Source organism: Anopheles cruzii, chromosome X (assembly GCF_943734635.1).
Source record: "Anopheles cruzii chromosome X, idAnoCruzAS_RS32_06, whole genome shotgun sequence".
Classification (NCBI taxonomy): Eukaryota; Metazoa; Arthropoda; class Insecta; order Diptera; family Culicidae; genus Anopheles; species Anopheles cruzii.
In genome coordinates, this window is record NC_069143.1 from 7,765,062 (window position 1) to 7,785,479 (window position 20,418).

Here is a 20,418-nt window from a genome sequence, read left to right on the forward strand (position 1 = left end):
GTCCTGGGAAAAAGAGAAACCACCATCGAAAGCCCTCTCGGGCCGTAATTTGGAATGCACGAGGCCCTAGCGACCGGGCTTTACTGGATGTCGTCGCTCGGGATGTTTGGCATGTCGGTGGCGGTGGCGGGGAGGACCGTGCCGTGCGGAACTATTGCCACGATCTGGTGAACGGTGCCGGTGGCGTCCGGAATCGGAAGGCAGGCGGCCGAGGACGGTTCGAGCAGCGGGGTCAACAGCACGGTTGACGGTGGCTGCGGCTGGGCACGTCGTCAGGTCATGATGTTGTTGCCAAAGTAGCTCAAGTTGAACTCATCGAACAGTATGTCGTCCTCCTGCGCCGTGGCCGACGGAATGCTGATGCCGAGCTCGGCCGGATCGAGCGCGACCGAGCGCAGTCCGCACTCCTGCACAATCTCCTCCTTCGGGACCGGGTTCAGGTAGTCGGCGATGTTGTACTCTGTACAGGTGGATCGGTAGCCAGTGTCAGTGTCGAGCCGGCCAGCCGAGTCAGTGGAGCAACGGGGGCCACTTAACTTACCCGAATCGAGCATCTCGTACGTCTGGATGGCTTGCGTCGGCCGGACGATCTGGATTTCCGTGCCCCGCCGCAGACCATTGAGTGTGTCCTCGTCCATCTGCTTAATCTCTTCTGCCGTCGCCGTAATCTCGAACTGCGCGTTACTGATGATGTCCGCGTACAGCGTCTGGGTCTGATGGTACGTAGCAGTAATAGGTTGCTGTTGATGTTGTTGCTGGTGCGGTTGCTGCTGTGGCGCCTGCTGTTGGTGATGGTGTGACTGCTGATGGTGTGGCAACGTATGGTGACCGGTGTGCTGCTCGGAAGTGGCTGCCGTCATTCGGCTACATTCGAGTGTCTGTGGAGGGTGGTTTTAAAATGGAGAGTGACAATCGTCTTGTTCTGGTCACGGTTTAAGTGTGAACTTACAAAGTTCTGCACCTGGCTAACCGGGGAAGCGACCATCGGTGACTTCGGGGCGTACTGTGCCAGGCTGGCCGTCGCCGCCGCAACCTCGTCGTCGGTCATCGAGTCGACCGTACCCGCTGTGCCCCGGGTGCGCGCATTCGCCTCCATCTTGAAGAACCATTCGAAGCGTTGCTTTTTCTGCCCAAAGGTGTCAATCGATCAGTCGCGGCCAGGGTCAGAAATGCGGGGCCATCAACCACTTCATACTCACGTGCTCCCACGCCAGGAAGTTGTCCTCCGAGTTGCGGCTCGAGATTGTCCATAAGTGGCCGGAACCGTGCGAGGACTTGCGGCCCTTCCGGAAGTGCGGATTGATCGACAGGTTGTGGCGGACCGAGTTCTTCCAGCGGTCGTCATGTGACTTGTAGTACGGAAAGTGATCGCTAGGTCGGCGGATGGGTAGAAAGGGGTGAATAGGGGGAAAAGTTACGGGTGCCTAGTGTGCCACCGGGAAGTCGTGCAGTCGTAAGTCCAGAAAGATCCGCAGTTCACCAGACCTCTGGTGAATACACCACCGAAACACTCCGGGTCTGCAGAGACGCATACTATCTTAATCTTGCGCGTAAATCTACTCCCTCATTGAACCCTCTGATTTCTGATCACTGATTGGGGTATTAACAAGCAGCACGAGCCACCGAGATGAACGACGCCATGGGTTTATTTCCGCACAAAGGAAAGCTTCGAGGCCAACGAAACCGCATTTCGTACACCGCTCGTCTGCCCAGCTAGCTGTCACTCGTTCGCACTCGTTGGACCCCTTCCGGGTTATATGGCCCGGCAGTGAGCTCATCAAACCACAGCCCACGAGAAAAAGAGAAAGAAAGAAAGAAAGAGAAAGAGGCTTCTCTACTTTGGCTGGCGGGGGCCCTTTTTCTTTTCGACACAGTCGATAGGCAGACGACGCCGGCAGAGGGGATGCCCACGAGGAGGAATGGGCAAAGCAATGGCACAAAAATATGAAGCGCCAAACTTTGGGATGCGCTGTCAACCTCGGCAGCGGGGCGAATGTCTTTTCCATTGGCGTCGCGTTGCGTCTTTCGACACCCCGGGACCAGCGGGCCCCGAGACCTCTGTCGGTTTGTTTTAGGTCGGAGTCACGGGGGTGGGGGTGTGGTATGGCGGACAGAGAGATAAAATCGAAGAACAACATTGCCTGGCCGAAGCACTGCCATGTGAACGACGGAATCGACACGGTTCGGTACGAACGGAACACCGCGCCCCGCTTGTCCGGAAGTGGCGGCGGCAGCGCTACTGTCCTTCAACATCAACATCATCGACATCGACGTGGTGTCTTCGCAGCACCGAAACGTGCTCGGTGGCCCGATATCTTTTGCCGATCCTGTCGAGATCTGGAAGTCTAGACGGTCTAGACGGGGAATCTAGATCTCGAAGACTTTTCCCATTTCCAGGAAATCAACATCTCTAGCTGGTGGTGAGCCGTTACATTTCCAAGAGAACAAAGAGGTCCTGGTCCATGCAACTTGTGAACGGGGAAACCCCCGGTGTCGACCTTGATGGCACCAGTTCTTGGGCGGACAACTCCGATGCCGATGCGAGCTACTGCATCATTACTGCCCTGTGAAGTGTTTACCTGTGTGGGTAGCTACCGTGCATAGGCCCCATTTCTGCACGTCAAATAGATGAGCTCGTAGCACGGAACTCCCACAGCCTACTAGCCACAGCAAAGTGACAGCCCGGCGAGGAAAGGGGCGAGGTCTCCTCCGTCATCAATCCTGACGACAGCCGTGGTAGCTGGTGGTCCGAGCTGCGTGCAGGGCATTACTTTTTTTGGTTTTTGTTCTTGGGCGATGGCTGATCTACCTTCGGTAATTTTTTGTGACAGTCCATAAATCTGCACTCTCTCGCCCAGCTATCAACTGGGCCTACCTACCCTACCTACGTCTCCGGGTCTACTGTTAGCTGTCATAAATCTCTGAATCAATCTTGCATTTTATGCAGCACCGGGGTTGAGGGGGCCGGTAGTTGAGTATACAAGAAGAAGATCCTCGCGGGCACGGATTGCGTGCCGGGGGCCGGGTCATCAAATACACCCGCTACAGTGTATCGCATGTTGCAGACATGCGACAGAGGCGCACCCGAGGGTGAGCTACAGGCTACCAGGGCATGGTCACAACGCTGAATGACAAATTTCATTGACTTGGTTGATTGACTCGCCCGGGGTGCCTTTGAAATATAGTTCCAAAAAGCTCCCTGCGGCTGCGTCAGTCCTGACAGCCGGCTCGGGTTTTTCCAAATCTTACAGAATTAGCCCCTTTCGGAGGGCAGCTAGGCCATTACATAACCCAGAGGTGCACCCAGAGGTCACCCGAAAGGATAACGCAGGTCCGAAACCGGTCGACCGGAGGAGAAGCTCCAACTCCGGCCTCTCCGGCCAGACCCTTTCTATGCTGTTGTGTGTCGTTTACCGTTCGTTTTCCGTTTCCCCAAACCCCCAACACTAATGGTCGTCTCCGGTGCACCACCCGTCCAAAAGGGTCTGTGCCCGAAGGGGCTTGTCAGGTCAATTGTAATACGTTTTGTGTGCTCGGCGCTTGACGGTTTCACCTGCAATGAAAGTAGGCATTAGGCGCCCTTTTGCAGGGGCCGAGACCGTAGCCGAGCTCGATCAACCGTAAACCATCGATTTCAATTTCAACGGATGCGCTGCACACACACACACATGCACAGGAGCAGGAGTCCAGGACCTCGAGGTCGAGAGGTAAAATGGGCCACACCTAGCCAGTGATCACTCACCCTGAACGGTGCCCCCCCGTGGCCGGGGCCTTAAGCAGGTGTCACGGCAGCAGCAACACAGGAGCAGTGATGCAGCACACAGGACACACACATTGTATCTGTTCCTCCGCAAGGCTCTCTCTCTCTCTCTCGCTCTTTCTATTGCTCGGTTGATTGTCATTCACGCAAGAAACACGTGCACGGGGCCCAGTAAACGGTCGCTAAACGCTATATCACAGTCTGCTGCACTCGTCTGCCCTCTGCCCTCTGTAAGCGATTCGATTCGGTATTTTAATGGTATCGATTGAACCTGGAAGCCTGAAACACACACACACACACACACACGGTGGCACACGGGGGCACTTGCCACAAAATAATGTCCGGGGTTCGTGTATTCCGTCAAGTCGGAAAATACGGAAACAGTTACAGGAACACAGAACAGTGCGGGGGGTACCATCTGTGCATTCGGTGGCCTCCCACAGGATAGGCAGGATAATTTATTTCCGCCCTCAATCGGACCCCGTGGGGAGCCCGTGCGACATGAATAAACATTAACTTTTATGGACTCTGCGCCGGCGAAGATATTCGGTGGCGGCCCCCCACCCCACCCCTGTGCGGCGCTTCCTTCCGTTTGCGCGAGGACGAACGCGTTTCCTATTGCTTCATCGCCAATTCAGGCCCGTCGGTAGCACGTCGTCGGTCGGTCTTTGCGTGTGTCAAACCTAGACGATGGTAGGCCTGGGCAGGCTGGGCAGGCGCCTCCATGCAGCAGTAAAACAGGCGGGAGAGGGGCCGGGGGGGGGGGGGGGGGGATGTAAAGGAACCCTCCATTCACCACCACGCGGGGCACGCGTGACACAAACTACACGATTGTACACGATTAATGTCTGCCCGATGTCTACGAAAGAATGCGATGTCCTTTCAATCGATCGGGTGGGTGCGATCGTCGGACCCTGACCGGGACCCAAATGGTGCGCCATTCTCCGTGGGACCTTCTAAATGCGAGTGAGGTCCGCGGGAAATTGGTAAAATTGGCATTGGCTCCCGGAAGGAGTGCTATGTCCGAAGCACATCTTGGTGTGGCATATAGCGAAGCTCACCAAGCCACTAAGAGGGATGATGGGAACCTGTCGCACCTGGGAAGCCAGGGAAGGTTCTCGCTGAACTAAAGTGATTAGTACTCTAGTGGCTACTACTTTAGTACTCCTACAGCGTGGGGAGAACTTCGTAAGTCACACATGGACTTACATGGAAAGACCCGGCCTACCGTGCTACAAACTGTCAGCTATCCTAGAGAGCTAGACCTAGAGCTTAGCGCCTTAGCGCTTTGTAACCCCCGATAGGTTTCAAGGTTTCCTCTTCTTAGCGCCCTCCCCCCCACCTGGTGGTGGCCAGCAAGGGGGTAGGAAAAGAAAAACCCAGAATCAGAATTGATGCGCACCGCTCGACGACGACGACGACGACGACGTCCCCTCTAGCGCTGCTTCTGGGTAGGCTGCGGGTTCACCCCTCCTACTGCAGGGAACAACAACAGGGGGCGCGCATTACAGTTGCCGGTGACACGGGGTGGTGGTGGTCAGAGGTGTAGGCCGGGACCGGGTGTAGGCCGGGACCGGGTGTAGGCCGGGACCGGGTGTAGTTCGCTGAACGCTCTATATCGCAAAGGGGTTCGCGCTTTCTATACGACCTGAACCTGGCGGGCGGGAACATGAACATGAAAAATAAAATGGATGCAGCACCGAAGGTGGGTGGCCACTACAACAGCACTAGCCTGCCCGTTTTCGCTCTCGTCGCTCGCACTCGCTCGCACTCCCGCGCCCCGCGCTCGCTTATTTCGGGAACTGCTGCGCGGTTGCGGTTGCGCGGTCGTTGTTACCCGCTTTCAACCCCGCGACGACCCCCCGGGCATGCGCACTGTAGGTCTCGCAGGCACCGCCGCCGCCGCCGCATCCTTATGTCACCATTGGCACTGTGGCATTACTGTGGTGGCGGCCTACCACCCCTATTCTTGGTCCTGGTCAGCGAGGGGTCGGGGTTTTTTTTTGGGGGGTTTGTCCAACAACGAACACTGGAATGGCTCGACTGACCAATCGGTTGTGTGGTCAGCGAGTGAGGTGGGCTGGATGTCGTAGTCCGTAGTCCGGCGCCATTTTGTTTTCGCTTACGCTCACGTCCGCAACACTCTTGGATGAAAAGGCTGGGCTTACGCTCCACTTCACTGCCGCCGCCTGGGGGTTCCGGAGGTTCTGGAGGTCCAGAAACTGGCCGCCAACGGACGGATGAACGCCTGGCACAAGACTGGCACCGGAGGCGTGCACATTTACACTCCAGACGGGACTGTGTGGCCAACACGGGCCTCGGGGGCCTCGGGGGCTCCGGGGCGTATTGCTCAGGCGTACTGTTTATTGTTTGTAAATATTCTTGTTTGAAAGCCGCACCGCCAACGCTCGTTGCGGCCCCAAACAGCAGCAGCGGCGGCGGCACGCCGGCAGTTCCGGTGTGTGTTGTTGTGGTTCGCCCCGGTCAAACAACCCACCCAGGAGCGGGACACCCCGGGATAGGATAAACAATGCGCTGGCTGGGAGGTACACGGGAATCGAGCTACTTACGAGATCCACTGGTAGATGGCGGCCACGGTGAGATCGCCCTGCTCCTCCAGGGCGTACTCGATCAGCTCCGTGTAGGTGAAGGGTGGCTTCTTCGGGCTGCAGAGAACGCCAGAGTCCAGAGAGAGAGTGTGAGTGACTTCAGTAACGCGATGTACGCGTCCCGCGACACTACTTACGATTTGCCACTGCTGCTCTCGATCGTGACGTTCTCGCCCACGTTCAGATCACCGTCCTCGATGGCCAGCGCCACGGTGTCACCGATCGGACCGACGCCGCTGCTGGCGGCCGTTCCGGCGCCTCCGTCGGTCGTCGGGTTGGCCGGGTCACAGTTGGCCGCCGTTGCCCCGGACGTGGTGCTCGCGGTGGCGCTCGGTTTCGGTTTCTGCTTCCGGTTGGAGCGTGGCGACAGGTTCGGGATGTCGTCCAGCTTGAAGCTCAGCAGCCACGACAAGTTCTTGCAGTCTTCCGGGGTGTCGGGTGTTTGCGATGCTGCTGGTCGTGGCCGTGAAGAGGGGAAACACAAGCAAAATCGGTCACACATCGAAGCACACGCCCCAACACCCATTAGCACCCAATCGGGAAGGGCAGACCCTCCAACAATTCGAAAACGGTACCAAATTTCACACTTCACTGGACCGCGCGCACACGCCGCGTGGACGTGAACGATGGTCCGTGAAGTCCTGACACGCACCGTAGGCAAAACCCTACGTGTTCCGCCGATAGGGAACGCCGATTGATCGCCTGTTGGCACTCAATTTTCAGGGATCGTGCCCGGTGTAACTTCCGGCTCCGTTCCGGTCTACTCGGACACGCGGGGGAACGGATCTGGAGGGGGACAAACCTAAAGCTGGTGGACCATAACGTTTACGACTTACCGAGCTGCTCGGGAGTCTTCATGCCGGAGGCCATGCCGGCTTGTCTTAGACCGGGACCGCCACCGCCTGTAGTTGGTGGCGTCGACGGGGCCGGTCCATCGCCGGTCCAGACGTGGCTCTGATTGTTGCCGCCATATGGGGCCCGGTTCCCGTACTGCTGCTGCTGCGACTGATTGGCGACCGAGTGTTGATTGTTGTGCTGGTGTTGGTGCTGCTGCTGTTGATGATGATGGTGATGCTGCTGCTGCTGCTGCTGCTGCTGGTGGGTGATGACTGCATGGGATGACTGCTGCTGGCTGGTTACGGACAGACAGGCAGATACCGCTGGTAACGGAGGTGGCAGTAGTGGTGGAGGTTGGGGAGACGTGGAGACCTGAGGTTGCTGTTGAGGTTGATGGTGGTGCGAGTGGTGTGGTGCGTGGAGCGACAGCTGCTGCTGTTGGTGGTGCACCTGATGACCATGTTGTTGCTGTTGCTGTTGCTGCTGCTGCTGCTGTTGCTGATGATGGTGGTGCTGATGAGCCGACAGCTGCGGTAGATGGTGGTGGAGGTGTTGGTGGTGATTTGGTTGCTGCTGCTGTAGTTGCTGTTGGTGATGCTGGTGGTGGTGCTGCTGCTGTTGGTCGCTGCTGATGATGGAGTACCGCTGATGCAGGTCGGTCGGTACGGTCGGTCCCTTGCGGTCCAGGTCCAGCAACTCGGCGGTGCTGGTCCAGGTGGACGAACTGATGTCGGTAAGGACGATCTTGTTGGACTGGTGCGCCTGGACGTCGCTGATGATGGCGGCCGGTACGCTCGAGATCATCTGCTCACCGATAGGCTCTACTGATCCGGCCCCACTGACCGGACCACTGGCATCCTGCACATCGTAGATGTACGTCGCCAGATGGTCCTGGTGATGGTGGTGGTGGTGGTGGTGCTGGTGGTTATCCTCTTGATCCGGGTGCTCCTGCTGGTGCCCGTTTTCTAGCGGAGCCGCCGCGCTGTTGTTGTTACTGTCGTTGGCACTGAGCACGTAGAACTGGCCGATCCCGGACACCCCGAATGCCTGCCCGAAAGCCGGAAACTCGTGCAGCTCCACACCCTGGTTATGGAGGCCGCTGGACGTGGTCGATAAGGTCAATTCTTTGCGCGCTTTCGCCACCAGCATCCCGGGGCCGTCAGTGTTGGTTGCTGGATAGGGTGCTACCGTCACCGACACCGGGTAGCTCGGGACCGAATCGGGATCCTCGCCTGCAACCGGGAGCTTCCGCTTCAGGGTTCCGCTTCGTCCACTCGGACTGGGGCTGCTGGGACCAGCCGGCTGATGGACTATTGAATCGATTGATGCTACACCATAATGCTGCTGCTGCTGCTGTTGCTGCTGCTCAACGGTGCTGAGTGGAGCGAGCAGCGGTGGCACGGTCACCGAGGGCCCACTACAGTTCGACACCACGTACAGTGGGCTAGCACGATGCATCCTTCCTGGCCGTCACACGTTAAGGTTGCTCACGTCTTTCGAGCCACTAGGTAAAACACACACACACACTTACTCAAACGTTGGGACTTTGGTGGTGCAGCATTCGGTTGGAGTTGGAGAATGGACAAAGTCCACTACACGTAGACAACTGTTAGGACCCCTTGGAAGTCTTGCTCTACCTTAATCCCCGTATCGGGGTCTCAATCTGACCTGAGCACGTGCGGACTTAGTATTGACGGGTAGTATTTGCTACTGCTACTGTATTCGCTGCTTCTTCGCGACACCCGTGTACGACGTACGACACTTTTCAAGATGGCCGACGACGACCCCGGTGACCGACAGGCGTAACGCGTGACGTCCACAAAGAAAACAAGAACGAACGTTTCGGTTTTTTATCACTTTAGCCACCTTTAGAAGCCTTCGAACGTGCCACAAAAACGACCTTCGCTGGCTCAAGCAAAACCCTGGAACAGAGAGTCCTTGGAGCACACGCTCTACCTGGTCGAAGAGCGTCCTCCAGGTCGGATTCGCGATTCGCGCTGTAAGACGCAATTCGTCGGAGCAAGGGGAGGTCCGGAGGGCTTACCGGAGGGCACCAAGGAGCACCACACAATACCGAAGCCGGACGCCTACAGGTTACTTGGCGGTGGCGCTGCGACACTAGAGGTCGTCGTCGTCGTCGATGAGCGCGGAGACATTGTAAAACGGTCCTTCCCGCCGACCGTGCCTCGAACCGGTCGAGCTGCAATCCGCCAAGACGGGATCCGCCAAGGACGCCGCGGTGTAGTCCGTTCCCTTCGTAGAGCCGAAGGATACTGTGCGAAGCAAGCACGTTTGGCCCACGGTGAAGCTGGAGGTCCGCCTCCGCCCACACCCGCCCGGGGGTGTTCTATTTGCGCCCTGGCGGGGTCCTGGCGTCGCTTCGCTGCACAGCCAGCTGTCCCTCTCTCGCACACACACACACACACTAGGGTCGCTCGCGCAGGCTACATGGTGTTTTGTTTTTATTATTTTCAGACATCCTTGCAACAAACCCCGGGGACCGGGCCTGTCAACCCCAGCCCGGTACACTCCCATCCCCATGGTCCTGGTGGGTGCCTGGTGAGCCGTGACGGTGCGCTTCGTAGCGTGTGGATCGATAATCGGTCCTGGTGCGAACCGTGCTCAGGACCCTGCACCTGAGCCGGCGCCACCACACCACCACAGTGCCTGTGCACCAGCACGGGCGGCGGTTAGACGCGCGTGGTGGAGCTCGGGGCTCGTTCGACTGCGGGTACGGTACTTTGCGTCCCTACCCTGATCGGTGACGTTTCGAGCAGCCAGGACAGCCAGGATTGATTTTCGAAAGTGGCGTCGCGTTGTGTGTCGCAGACCGCTCGAAGCCCCGGACTGCTCGGCCCCGATTTGTAGTTAACGTCGGTCGTCGAATGTAAAGTAACGTTGTCTGGTGTTTAAACTGTAGGTGACTTTTGCTGGGTTCCTACTTCGAAGGAGTTTCCGGTATACGATCCCCCCAAACAAGTAAGTAGCTCCGTCGAGAGAGGTTGTGCTACTCCGAACGAGATAGTGATCCGCGGGTGGTGATATAATTCAACACATGGAAGGTGTGTGCGTGTGTGTGTGTTCTTTTCTATTTTCTTCTGTGTAGGCCGTGGCCGCGGGAAGCAGTGTTAGGTGCTGCTCAGTATGGAAGTCACTGTCACGCACGGGAAGATTAGTTACCCCACGGTGTCCAATGGTCGTGCTCCTGCAACTTGGCGTACAACCGTTGGCCCGGGCTGTTGGTGCTCTGGAGTTGCAGCGCCCCGTACAGCTGGTAGTCGTCGGTCAGCTCGCCCAGCTCGACGCCGCACTGCAGCAGTAGGTCCAGCTGCTCCAGGCTGCGGGGCGTCGGCCGGATTTGGTCGAAGTTGCCAATGAACGCGACACCGATCGAGTCGCGATTGTGGCCCCGCAAGTGGGCTCCTACACGGTGCCACCCGATCCCCTCGTAGATGGTTGCCGGCCCGATCAGGAAGCTGTAACAAAACGAGAGCAAGTGCGTGTGTGTGTGTGTGTTAGTGGAGAGCATCTCGACGGCACAGCCCTCACAGTCTTGACTTGTACTTGTAGCCGATGTCGCTCCAGCCATTCTGCATCTGATGAGCCGTCTGAAAGCCACGGACCTGCTCCTTGCAGGCGGCGATGGTCGGGCATCGCTCGCCGGTCGTGTGATGCACGATGACCTTCGCGACCGGTTTCAGCTGATAGGTGACATTCTTCGAGCGAGCCGCTCCCCACGCGGCCCGCTTGACGATGTGCGGACACGCGGTGGACGATTCTGTCGGCTCAGTCATCACCTCTGCACCATGCACTGCTGCTGCTGCTGCTGCTGCTGCTAAAAAGTAGAACCTCCTATAGTGGTGCTACTGCCGATGGAAGCTTCCGCCAGTGGCGGTCGAAATACCTACCCGCGACGATGCATACGATCAATGCGAGCCGCAATGTCCGTCGTCGGTGTTGCTGTCCGTAGTTCATCGCTAACGGTTCGATACTTTCACGGACGGACGGATGAACTGCCTGCCGGTGGTTTTTGACGATCTTCGCAATCGTCGAGCTCGCTCGGTTCGCTCGGCTTATCAGACGCAATGTGCGACTGAATGCGATCGTACTCGGCACCAAACTGCTGGACGCTAGAACACACGAAGTTGATAGGGATTTTTTTCTGTCCGGCGATCAGATGGGTGTTTTGGTATGGGTTTTGCCAGCCGCCGCTGCTCGTCGGTGCCGCAGTGTACGTGCGTGAATAAAGCAAACCTCGCCGGCCGGCGGAATCCCCTCGATCGACCCAGGGTGCTTCGTTTCTGTTTGTTTTCGAACACGGTTTGTCAATGCAGGATCAGTTTTAGTCTCTCTCACTCCCTCTCTGACTCTCTCTTTCTCGTTCGAACCACGCGTGCACAAGATCCTTCTTCCGGATTTGATTCTCGATTACCTTTTAGGTTACGTTATCTATCCAAACGGGTAGAGCCGTAGTGTCACAAACTCAAGTTGATGGTTCGACAAAACTGACACCTCTCATTTTGGGAACCGCCGATCGTAGATGATTTGATCTTCAGACCCGTTACAATGGATTCGCAATGGTGAAAATATTCCAGACAATGGTCGAAGAACATTCAATATTCTATAAACAGTGATTTACTGTATAATGGTGTATTAGTAGAAAAACAGTCGAGAAGTGCTGAATGTCGGATTAAACTATGTCAACAAGTTCGTTTTGCCATACGCCATTCTGTGCACGCAAGGTGACGCTTCTGGGTTTTCCGTATTTTAGATGTGTTTCGATGCTCTTAGTTCACACTCTGCGATTTTCAGTGACACACACGCACTAAGTCTCTCTTTCTCTCTCGCAGTTGCTGGTAGGTTTGCCCTGGGGAAACCACTCCTTTCCCGGAGAACTTCACTACGACCGGACGGACAGTGCGCATGTGCTTGGCTCACGTTTCTTCCCTCTTCACAGAACGAACAGCAGAACGCATGTTTGTGTGTGTGTGTGTGTGTGTGTGGAAATTCAAGGAAAACTAACAGATAGACTTGTAAGACAGTATCCGAAGCAATGAAATCCTCCGAATTACGATACAGGGCTAGTAGCCTGGGAGCTGAACTGAACTGAACATTGAAAAGGTAGGTGTATGAGCCGACTACAAAAGCGACTACAATAACATAATTGTCGGTTATTTTAGCTCAATCTGTCAACGGCACGTCGGCCACCGGTCACCAGAGGCGCGTCGCATACTCCGGATTCACAGTCTTTCTTAATCATTTGACTAAAGTAAAGGACCTAGCTCTGCTTAGCCAACCTGTGGGGACCACCGCACTTCGGTATCACGCACGAACCACGAACGTGTTGAGTAACGTTCGGTTCCCCTTTCGGTCTAACACTTCATCAGTCCAGCTCCAATCTAGAGCCAAGATGCGCGTGGAGATGATTCCACTGCACGCAGATGGGACGCATAAATCCCGGTCGGCAATCAAATCGTTTCGCGTGTGATCCCAAGGCGTGGGTAACCTTGGGACACCTCGGGTTCCCAGCTCCCAGAAGCACCGTACCGTGGTGCTTGTTAGCTCGCGTGTTGCAAAGTGCTTATGCCGATGGTTGCTCGGTTTACGGTTCTGATCGCTTTCGAAAGGGATCCCCTCTCCCCGCCGGCAGAGAGCGATCTCATCTGATTTGGGTTGTTGTGAAATGCGTCCCACGTATCTGCGGTCTGCGTGCTCCGGGAAAGGTGGTCTGATACTCACAGGAGGGTATCAGGCCGGGAGCCGGGATCCATTTTTACGCAACCACAGCCGAAGTGGAGCGTCGGGTTAGCTTGATCGGTTACGTCCAGGTTGTCGATGTGCTAGGCAAGTACTTAGGCAAGCATCGCGGCCGGCGCTTGGCCTTCCCTATGGTTCGTATGATTGTTGTGCAATTGGAGTGATGCGATGCGCTGTACACTATACAGTTCTACGTGTACGTCTGTCCGTTTGCTGCGGCTGACTAGTCCAGCCTCCAGGGAGAGAAAGAAAGAGAGAGAGAGGGAGAGAAAAGTGCCCACAACGAAGAACCGGAGCCGGTCCACTAACTTTGACAGGTGTGGCAAATGATGGGACGCTCTTAGTCCGCGTCGCGTCGACTTCTTGGTTGCTTCACCTCGACCGGGTGTTCTGTGCTGTCCGTCCGTCGCTCAGTCTGGTCTGCACTCAGTACCAGTCCGTGCCAAAGTGGTGGTTAATGTAGCCGTAATAGCCTCCACTAGCGCCCAGGTAGGTGCATTACTCCGTGGGCACTATTTGCAGTAAAATGGATCGCCGCCAAAACAATCATTAGAAAGCCATAGGACCGGAGCAATCGGCCCCGGCGCGGGAGAGGTCCATTGTTTTTGTGCTGCCGGTTTTTGCGTCAGCCACGGGCGCAATAATGGGCCAGACCGGCGCATCGCTTGGTTTACCATCAGCGCCTTCATCACCGGCGTGGAGTAGAGTGCATACAATTTGCATCGGAGTGGAGAAAAAAAACATTAAACCTCATGCAGATATGAAGTGGTGCTGAGGGCCACCCTCAACCCCCTATTTTCCCGCACACACACACACACACCCCTTCATCATAGTATTGGCGATAAAAAGAAAATGACAGGGAACTTTGGGCGCTCAACAGAGGGTAACCTGAGGGTATCTGCCTGCGTCTTCGGTAAGGGCAGATGCACCTGGCACCAAAGAAGGCACCATAGCGCCCCGCGGATGGGTTTTGTGTTTTTTAAACCACACACCCCTCCCGACAGCCAACTCCGACAGTGGGAGTGGTGGGAAGCAATTTGAAGACACGATTTTTCGCGTCCGTCGTTGCCTCGGTTCTCTCTTTGGGGCGAGGTGCATCTTTGCATCTACGGCCGGGTGTTGTTGGGTGGGTGGCTGGGTGATGCAAATTGGTTATTTTAAATACTCCAGTCACTGCCAAGGCATGGCGGCGGGGCACCGGGGTGCTACAATGATTTGCAGCAATTGTTTGCGGTGGCATTGCGGGGCCCTCGGGGCCAGGATCAACCGTGCCGTGTCGCGTGGGGGTTTGCACCATTTTGGGGGGGTTGGTGCTTGGCTATAAAAAAGGGGTCCATCGCAATGCGGTGCAGTTTAGTGCAGTGCCAACATTCCGTCTCCAAACATCTCGGCGTTCGGCTGCCGCCTTTGTGTGTTTGTGTGTGTGCGAGAAAAAGGAAGAGAAAGAGAGACAGAAAGAGAGAGAAAGAGATCCTGAGGCTAGAGTTCTGAGTTCTAGCTGAGTGCGGTGCGGTGCGGTTGCTCCAGTTAAAGAGCCTAAGCAGAGTATGGTTTGACCCTTTAAAGCCCCAAAACTGCTGACGGGGGACGTGGAGTGTTAACTTTCAGTACCCGGTTAGGTCTAAGTGTACAAACGCTGCAACGAGGGGATTTCTAGGAGACCTCCTAGTCCCAGACCACTCCAATGATGACGTGTACTCAGAAAGCGCTGGTGATGGGTGTAGTGTTGATGGTGAGTTTTCGGGCTCCTGCGTCCTGCGAGAAGGGGCGAACGTAGTGGATCAGCATGGTCCCCAGGTTCCGAGAGGTCGAGGGCTGCATGCATCCAATCAATTGACAACGATCGACCGGAGAAAGGGGTTTTTGAGCGAGCAATCGTACAGCAATCAAACCAAGTCACAACCAAGCTGTTTTGCGGTGCGGTATCATCGGCGTGCTTTAACGCTTGAAACTTATTCTACGGCCGGTTACTTCCAAGTCGCACGTCCCTGCACGTCCCCATATATTTCGCGATTGATTCCTGTCAAGCCAGATTCCAATTTCTGGTCAGTTTTTCATGGTTACCAATACAAGACAAGTGTTGTTTCTGTGTAGCTCGTGGAGCCATTTTCCGGTCGAAATAAATCTCTGGTAGGCGCGCAAGTGTATATTGCTACTTGATGCAGAATTGGTCCAAGTATGGACCGACCTGTTATAGGGAACTGACCTGCTCGTGGTGGCTTCTTCACCTATTCGACCTTCGTCTTTGACTATTCTGTTCTTCCGTTCCGTACTACGCCACAGGTTGTCACTGGTGGACTGGCTAGTCCGGAGCCTCCGCTGATCGGTGCTTCCGGTCCCGTGAATGGCGCCATCGGTAACGGCTACAGCTACGGACCGCCGCCACCGTCACCCTCGATCACCGTCAATAGCTATGGATCGGCCACGTCTGAGTACGGTCCACCGACGCAAGCACCCATCATCCACAAGCACGTTTACGTGCATGTGCCACCACCGGAACCGGAATACCAGACCACTAGGTAGGATATTCGGGATGTTGCAGTGAGAATGCTCAGTTTTGCCAATCCTTGTTACTCGCTCCGTACCCTGTCCGCGCTGTTTTGTTTTCGGACTGAAACCGGATTATTGGTGCTGGAACATCGCACGACTCTCGCGAGCGATGTCGTAAGGCCGAAATGGTCGGACATCCATCCCATTTGGGAAGCATCCTGGGGACCAACGGTGCGAGAGGATTACGACGACGGCGAGTTGAGTTTCCTGTTTTTTTTTTTGTGGATGGACAACTGGGGAACGCCCGAGTCGCTGGGGCCGGAAAGGATCGGTGATCTTCAGCCGCTACCAATGATTGTGAAGTTTCACCCGTTGCGTAATGCTGCTGGAGCTCGGCTCGGCTTCATGAATCATTCTCGGGTGGAACTGGTTTCCGAAAACTAACTTTCTTCGCATGGGAGTCAAAGAAGTTGTATCGTGTCGTGTTAGTAAAGGGCACGAGTCGAAGCTAATCGCATTTTGGCTTTCGAAGTCGGTGAGAGCAGGCAACTGTTGATAGACGTGGGACGTCACGAAGTTATACCAGAGCACCGGTTTGATTACAATAGGCACCGAGGGCGGAGGGAGGTGGAGCTTCACCACCACCAGTGGGTATAGCAGTGATACTGTTGCGCCACTCTCCTCGGTCAATGAACTACGCCAAAACTTGCTTACTTCTTTCTCTTTCTCCTCATTTCTTTCTTTCATTGTCGGGACGGGATGTCCGCCCAGGAAGCCGATCGTGGTGCCGCCACCGCAAAAGCACTACAAGATAGTGTTCATCAAAGCGCCATCGCCGCCCGCCTCGGCCCCACCCGTCCTGCCCCCGGTCCAGCAGAACGAGGAGAAAACGCTCGTGTACGTGCTGGTGAAGAAACAGGATGAACCGGAGGAGATCATCGTGCCGACGGTCGCGCCAACGCCTCCGTCCAAGCCGGAAGTCTACTTCATTCGCTACAAAACGCAGGTACGTCTGAAAGCGGAGCTGCCTAGTAATCGCATAGTGGCTCATTTCGACTCCGCCTCCCTCCCTCTTTCTTTGCTGCGTGCACAGCGAGCATCTACGTCCGCCGAGCAGGGGAGTAACGGCGGTGGACCATATCCGGAGAGTGGCGGCCCAACGCCCTCCACCGAGTACGGTGCACCGCCACTACCGAGCCAAAGCCCCAGCAACAGCTACGGTGTACCGCTTTAGGTACATCCTGGGCGAGTACCTTTTCCGCAAGTACTTGCAGCTCTACCAGCTCCCGGAAGAGACTGACGCCTGAGCCATTCAGCCACGGACTTTAAGCACCCTTTCCTGCACCTGCTGCGCTGGTGACGACACTCGACGTGTTGGTTTCGGATGGTTGGGATGCCGGGGGAACCTTCAGATCCGGTGCAAGGAAAACGCTTGTTGGATGGACTCTTGTTTGTGTATATCTCTCCCTTTATCTCTCAGCAGCAGAAGTGCCGGAAGTTTATTGTGGTCTTATCCTCCTTACAAATAAACATAGAAAGAAACAAAAAGTAGAGTACAGAGCAATGTGTGGGCAGTGAGCCCCGTACGTAAGATTGGCAATCGGTGGAAGGGTGGAAGAGCGATGATAGCGCCGTCAGAGTCCATCAAGATCGGTCTAGATCTCCGGCGCGTTCTGAGGTGGAGTTGGCAAAGCAGCTGATCCTCCACATTGCTGGAAGTACCTGTCCCCCTATACCTTGGCGGATGATGGCTTTGCGAAAAAAATAAAATAAAAATCCCGAAAGAACAGGGTAGCAATGATAAAAGGGTACACTACGAGGGCGATAAATAACCGATGGTGCCCCAACTCGTGCGCGTTGACGCACGTCTAACAGTTATGTGTTGTTGCGTTGTTTCCTTGCTTTAGCCTATGATTTGTCACCGTTACGTTTTCTACTTATTTTAGTGATTCCTCCTGTTCCGTCTTCTTTTCTGCTTTCTCTGACTCCTGCTCGCCTCATTTCATGGGTTTTTCTTCTTATATTTTCTCTTCCTACATTTTTACTGTATACTAACATTAAGTTCTGAAGTTCGATGCACTGCGTGTTCCGCGCGGATACGGGCGGACAGCATTCTGCTAGTGCACGGAATTGAGCTAACTGCCTACGGACGGTAGGTGGCGGGTCGTTACGCCCGGTGATTGGCGAGGGGATGGACCGGGCAGAGTAGGGGGTAAGCGCTGCGTCACTGTTATGTGCGCCCCGGTCGAATGCAGTAATACTCGCCTTAGTGGTAGCCTCCATGACCACCAGGAGCGCCGTATGTTTGTGCAGGCGAGTCTACAGAGGGGAAAGAAAGTGAAGAATTAAAAATAGAAAATGTTTGAGGAACAGAGAAACAAACCCCGCCGGTGATGAGCGGTACATCTTTCGTGTGAAACAAATAGCTAAGGAGTCGTAGGAGCCAGATAGTCAAACACTGGGCTCCGAATGAACGGTGCCCGGTCGGGCCTGAGTTTGTCGAGAAGGAAAGTGTAAAGAGTGATCCATTGGGGCAACGCACACTACGATGGCGTGGTGGTGACTTACTCACATTCCCAACTGGAGAAGTACCAAAGCTCTGGCACCCGAATCTGGCCCCGGAAACAGAGTACGGATTAGAAATGGCGATGAAGTCCAGCAAGAGGCTGCTGCACAGTGTCACTGTCTGTCACTGTTCGTTTCTGTTTGCATCGATCAGGCGGCCCGGTGTTCGATTGATCGATCACCGGATACCGGTTCCCGCCATTCCAGTCAGTCAGCGTCAGCGGGATCGCAAAGTAAACAAAGCAGGTGCGACACCAGCGATCGTACGGCATCGGGTCTGTGCGAAGCGAAAGTTAAAATGTGCTCCAGCGGCAGATCGTACTCGAAAAACAAAACAACCCGGCCCGGACCCGGATCGCACGAGCACACACTCCGGTCCGGAGATCAGTAACCAACCCGGAATGCCGGGTAACAATGGGACGGCGGAGAAGACAGAGAAGATGATGAGCGCACCGGATCGAATAGGATCGTTCATATCGCCCGTATCACTCTCTCTCTCTCTCTCTCGGCCGCGTACACTGGTTTTCTCTGAATCGCTCCGAACTATTCCGAACCCGGTTCGATTTTTGGCTGTGAGTGAAAGTTTGTCGGACGAAAAACCGAAGAGCAACCGAAGCAACTTTCGGTCTCATCGGTCGATCGGGATTGGGACATCAAAACGCATGAATATAATTCGAAACCGGCTGACGTCCGGTGAAGGTCGACCGAAGTTCTGAGCACCCCGAGCGTGTTTCTGTGCAGCAGCAGCAGCAGCAGCGAACCCGTTCCCCGGGGGTTTGGTTCAGGCCGTTTTTTCGACCTTTTTTCCAGGGGCCCAGGGATCTGTTGTCGAAAGTTGACGCTGCCATTGCTGGGCCGCTGCTGGGCGGGCCCAAACCGGTTCCGAGGAGTTTGGGACCCCCCAAAGGATCAGCTCGGTGGAACCGTTACGTGTGCCGGTCATTGAAACCATTAAGACCCCGCCCGACCACCCGCCCGCCCGCCCGGAGCCGATTAGAACATGGTTAGGCGGGGGACCGTCTTGGGGACCATCGAACGGTAAGAGGTTTGATCGTGAGACCCGTCTCTCCGTCTCTTTCTCATCACTCATTCCACAGGCCAGATGTTGCATTCTTCGCATATTCACCGGATGACGTATTCTAAACAAATCGGCAAAAGCTACGAACATGGTCCTAGGATAGTGATAAGAGAGCATGCGGGGCACTTACGCGAGTGACTGGCGGACGCAGAACCGCTGGACGATAGTAAGCCAAGGCCGGCAGCGGAAGCACCGGTGGCAGCACCACCACCGACCGCCTCCGAGTTGGTCTTGTACTTGATGAAGTACACCTCCGGCTTGCTCGGCTTCGACACGGCAGCGGCGGGCAGCGTGATGTCGGCGAGTGGTTCCGGCTTTTTCACCAGCACGTACACGATGGTCTTCTCCTCGGTCTGCGACTGCTGGAGAGCGAGCTGGGCGGCATGCGACTCAACCGAGGGGGTCTTGATGAAGATGATCTTGTAGTGCTTCTGGCGGAGGGCCGGCGCGCTGATCGTCTGGTGGAACGTCTGCTGCTGCTCCGGCGGCGGCACGTGCACGTAGATGTGCTTCTGTACGATCTGCTGCTGGGGAGCTACGGGAGGCCAGATCGGTACCACATTAGGCATTATGAGCACAAGTTGTGGCTAGACAGCGGACAGCCCGAACTACATACCACCGAATGACTCCGCTTGGACTGCGCCACCGAAGGACTGCGCACCGGCATCAGCGACGGCACCGGAGAAGCTCGATAGGCCGCCGCCGCCGCCTCCACCAAGAGATTGGGTGTCGTACGAGGCACTGGCGCTGGCTGCGGCCGCGGCCGAGCCAGAGAACTGGCCGACCGAACCGGAGTGCAGGAGCGGAACGGGCGCCGCAGCCGGCTGCTGGTAGCTGTAGCCACCGTGGCCTCCGTGGCCACCCCCGTGATGGTAGTGTCCGCCCTGGTTGTGGCTGTACCCGCCAACTGGCGGCTCGGGCCGGGCTGCCACTAGCGCCACACAAGCCAAAAGCTGCCACAGGTCGGCAACGATGGTCGGCGATTGATAGTAGGAAAGACAGAATCAAGGACAAATCATTACTTCTTCTGTGTTGTGTTGGTCGACCGACTCTCTTCACAACCCTCCCCCCCAGACCAAAACCCATCGCCGGCCCCCAGCGTCGACCCCAGGCCGACGTATCCTGTGGTTGGATGGTTGATTGTAGCTGAGCTGAAGCCGGGTTCTTGGAGTCCACCGAGTCACCGGGATTCACTAGAAAGTCACCGAGACCCACGCCTCTCCCTTGGGAGGGTGTCCTGAGGCGGGCACACATATTGCACAGCCACGTACGCACACACAACCACGAACGATACCAGTGCCACTTACCACTAGAACTTTCAT

General features: G+C 55.9%; 4 protein-coding genes across 8 annotated transcripts; 1 reads left to right on the plus strand and 3 right to left on the minus strand.

Annotated features, from left to right (window-relative positions):
* Positions 1-272: 272 nt before the first annotated feature.
* On the minus strand, positions 273-8,664 carry LOC128278804 (uncharacterized). The gene is given in 8 exon segments (XM_053017534.1): positions 273-460; positions 542-878; positions 950-1,126; positions 1,200-1,371; positions 6,331-6,426; positions 6,486-6,822; positions 7,206-7,374; positions 7,729-8,664. Coding segments are annotated over 8 exon segments (2,412 nt in total).
* Positions 8,665-9,971: 1,307 nt separating this feature from the next.
* LOC128272954 (peptidoglycan recognition protein-like) lies at positions 9,972-11,309 on the minus strand. 5 transcript variants are annotated; one of them, XM_053010871.1, is made up of 3 exons: positions 11,115-11,309; positions 10,756-11,032; positions 9,972-10,682 (listed from the first exon to the last, which is right to left on the minus strand). In XM_053010871.1, the coding sequence occupies exons 1-3, from the start codon at positions 11,179-11,181 to the stop codon at positions 10,379-10,381; spliced, it is 648 nt and encodes a 215-aa protein (XP_052866831.1). In that variant the 5' UTR covers positions 11,182-11,309; the 3' UTR covers positions 9,972-10,378. The 5 variants fall into 5 exon arrangements, with proteins under 5 accessions (XP_052866831.1, XP_052866823.1, XP_052866815.1 ...); XM_053010863.1 differs by having other exon boundaries at positions 10,756-11,035; XM_053010855.1 differs by having other exon boundaries at positions 10,756-11,038.
* A 3,304-nt stretch (positions 11,310-14,613) lies between these two features.
* On the plus strand, positions 14,614-16,687 carry LOC128272944 (uncharacterized). The gene is made up of 4 exons (XM_053010836.1): positions 14,614-14,695; positions 15,247-15,482; positions 16,225-16,459; positions 16,547-16,687. Exons 1-4 carry the CDS (start codon positions 14,648-14,650, stop codon positions 16,685-16,687), a joined length of 660 nt encoding a protein of 219 aa, XP_052866796.1. The 5' UTR covers positions 14,614-14,647.
* A 1,005-nt stretch (positions 16,688-17,692) lies between these two features.
* Positions 17,693-20,418, minus strand: LOC128278815 (uncharacterized). Its single transcript, XM_053017545.1, has 5 exons — positions 20,404-20,418; positions 19,713-20,049; positions 19,227-19,631; positions 18,026-18,091; positions 17,693-17,772 (listed from the first exon to the last, which is right to left on the minus strand). The coding sequence occupies exons 1-5, from the start codon at positions 20,416-20,418 to the stop codon at positions 17,720-17,722; spliced, it is 876 nt and encodes a 291-aa protein (XP_052873505.1). The 3' UTR covers positions 17,693-17,719.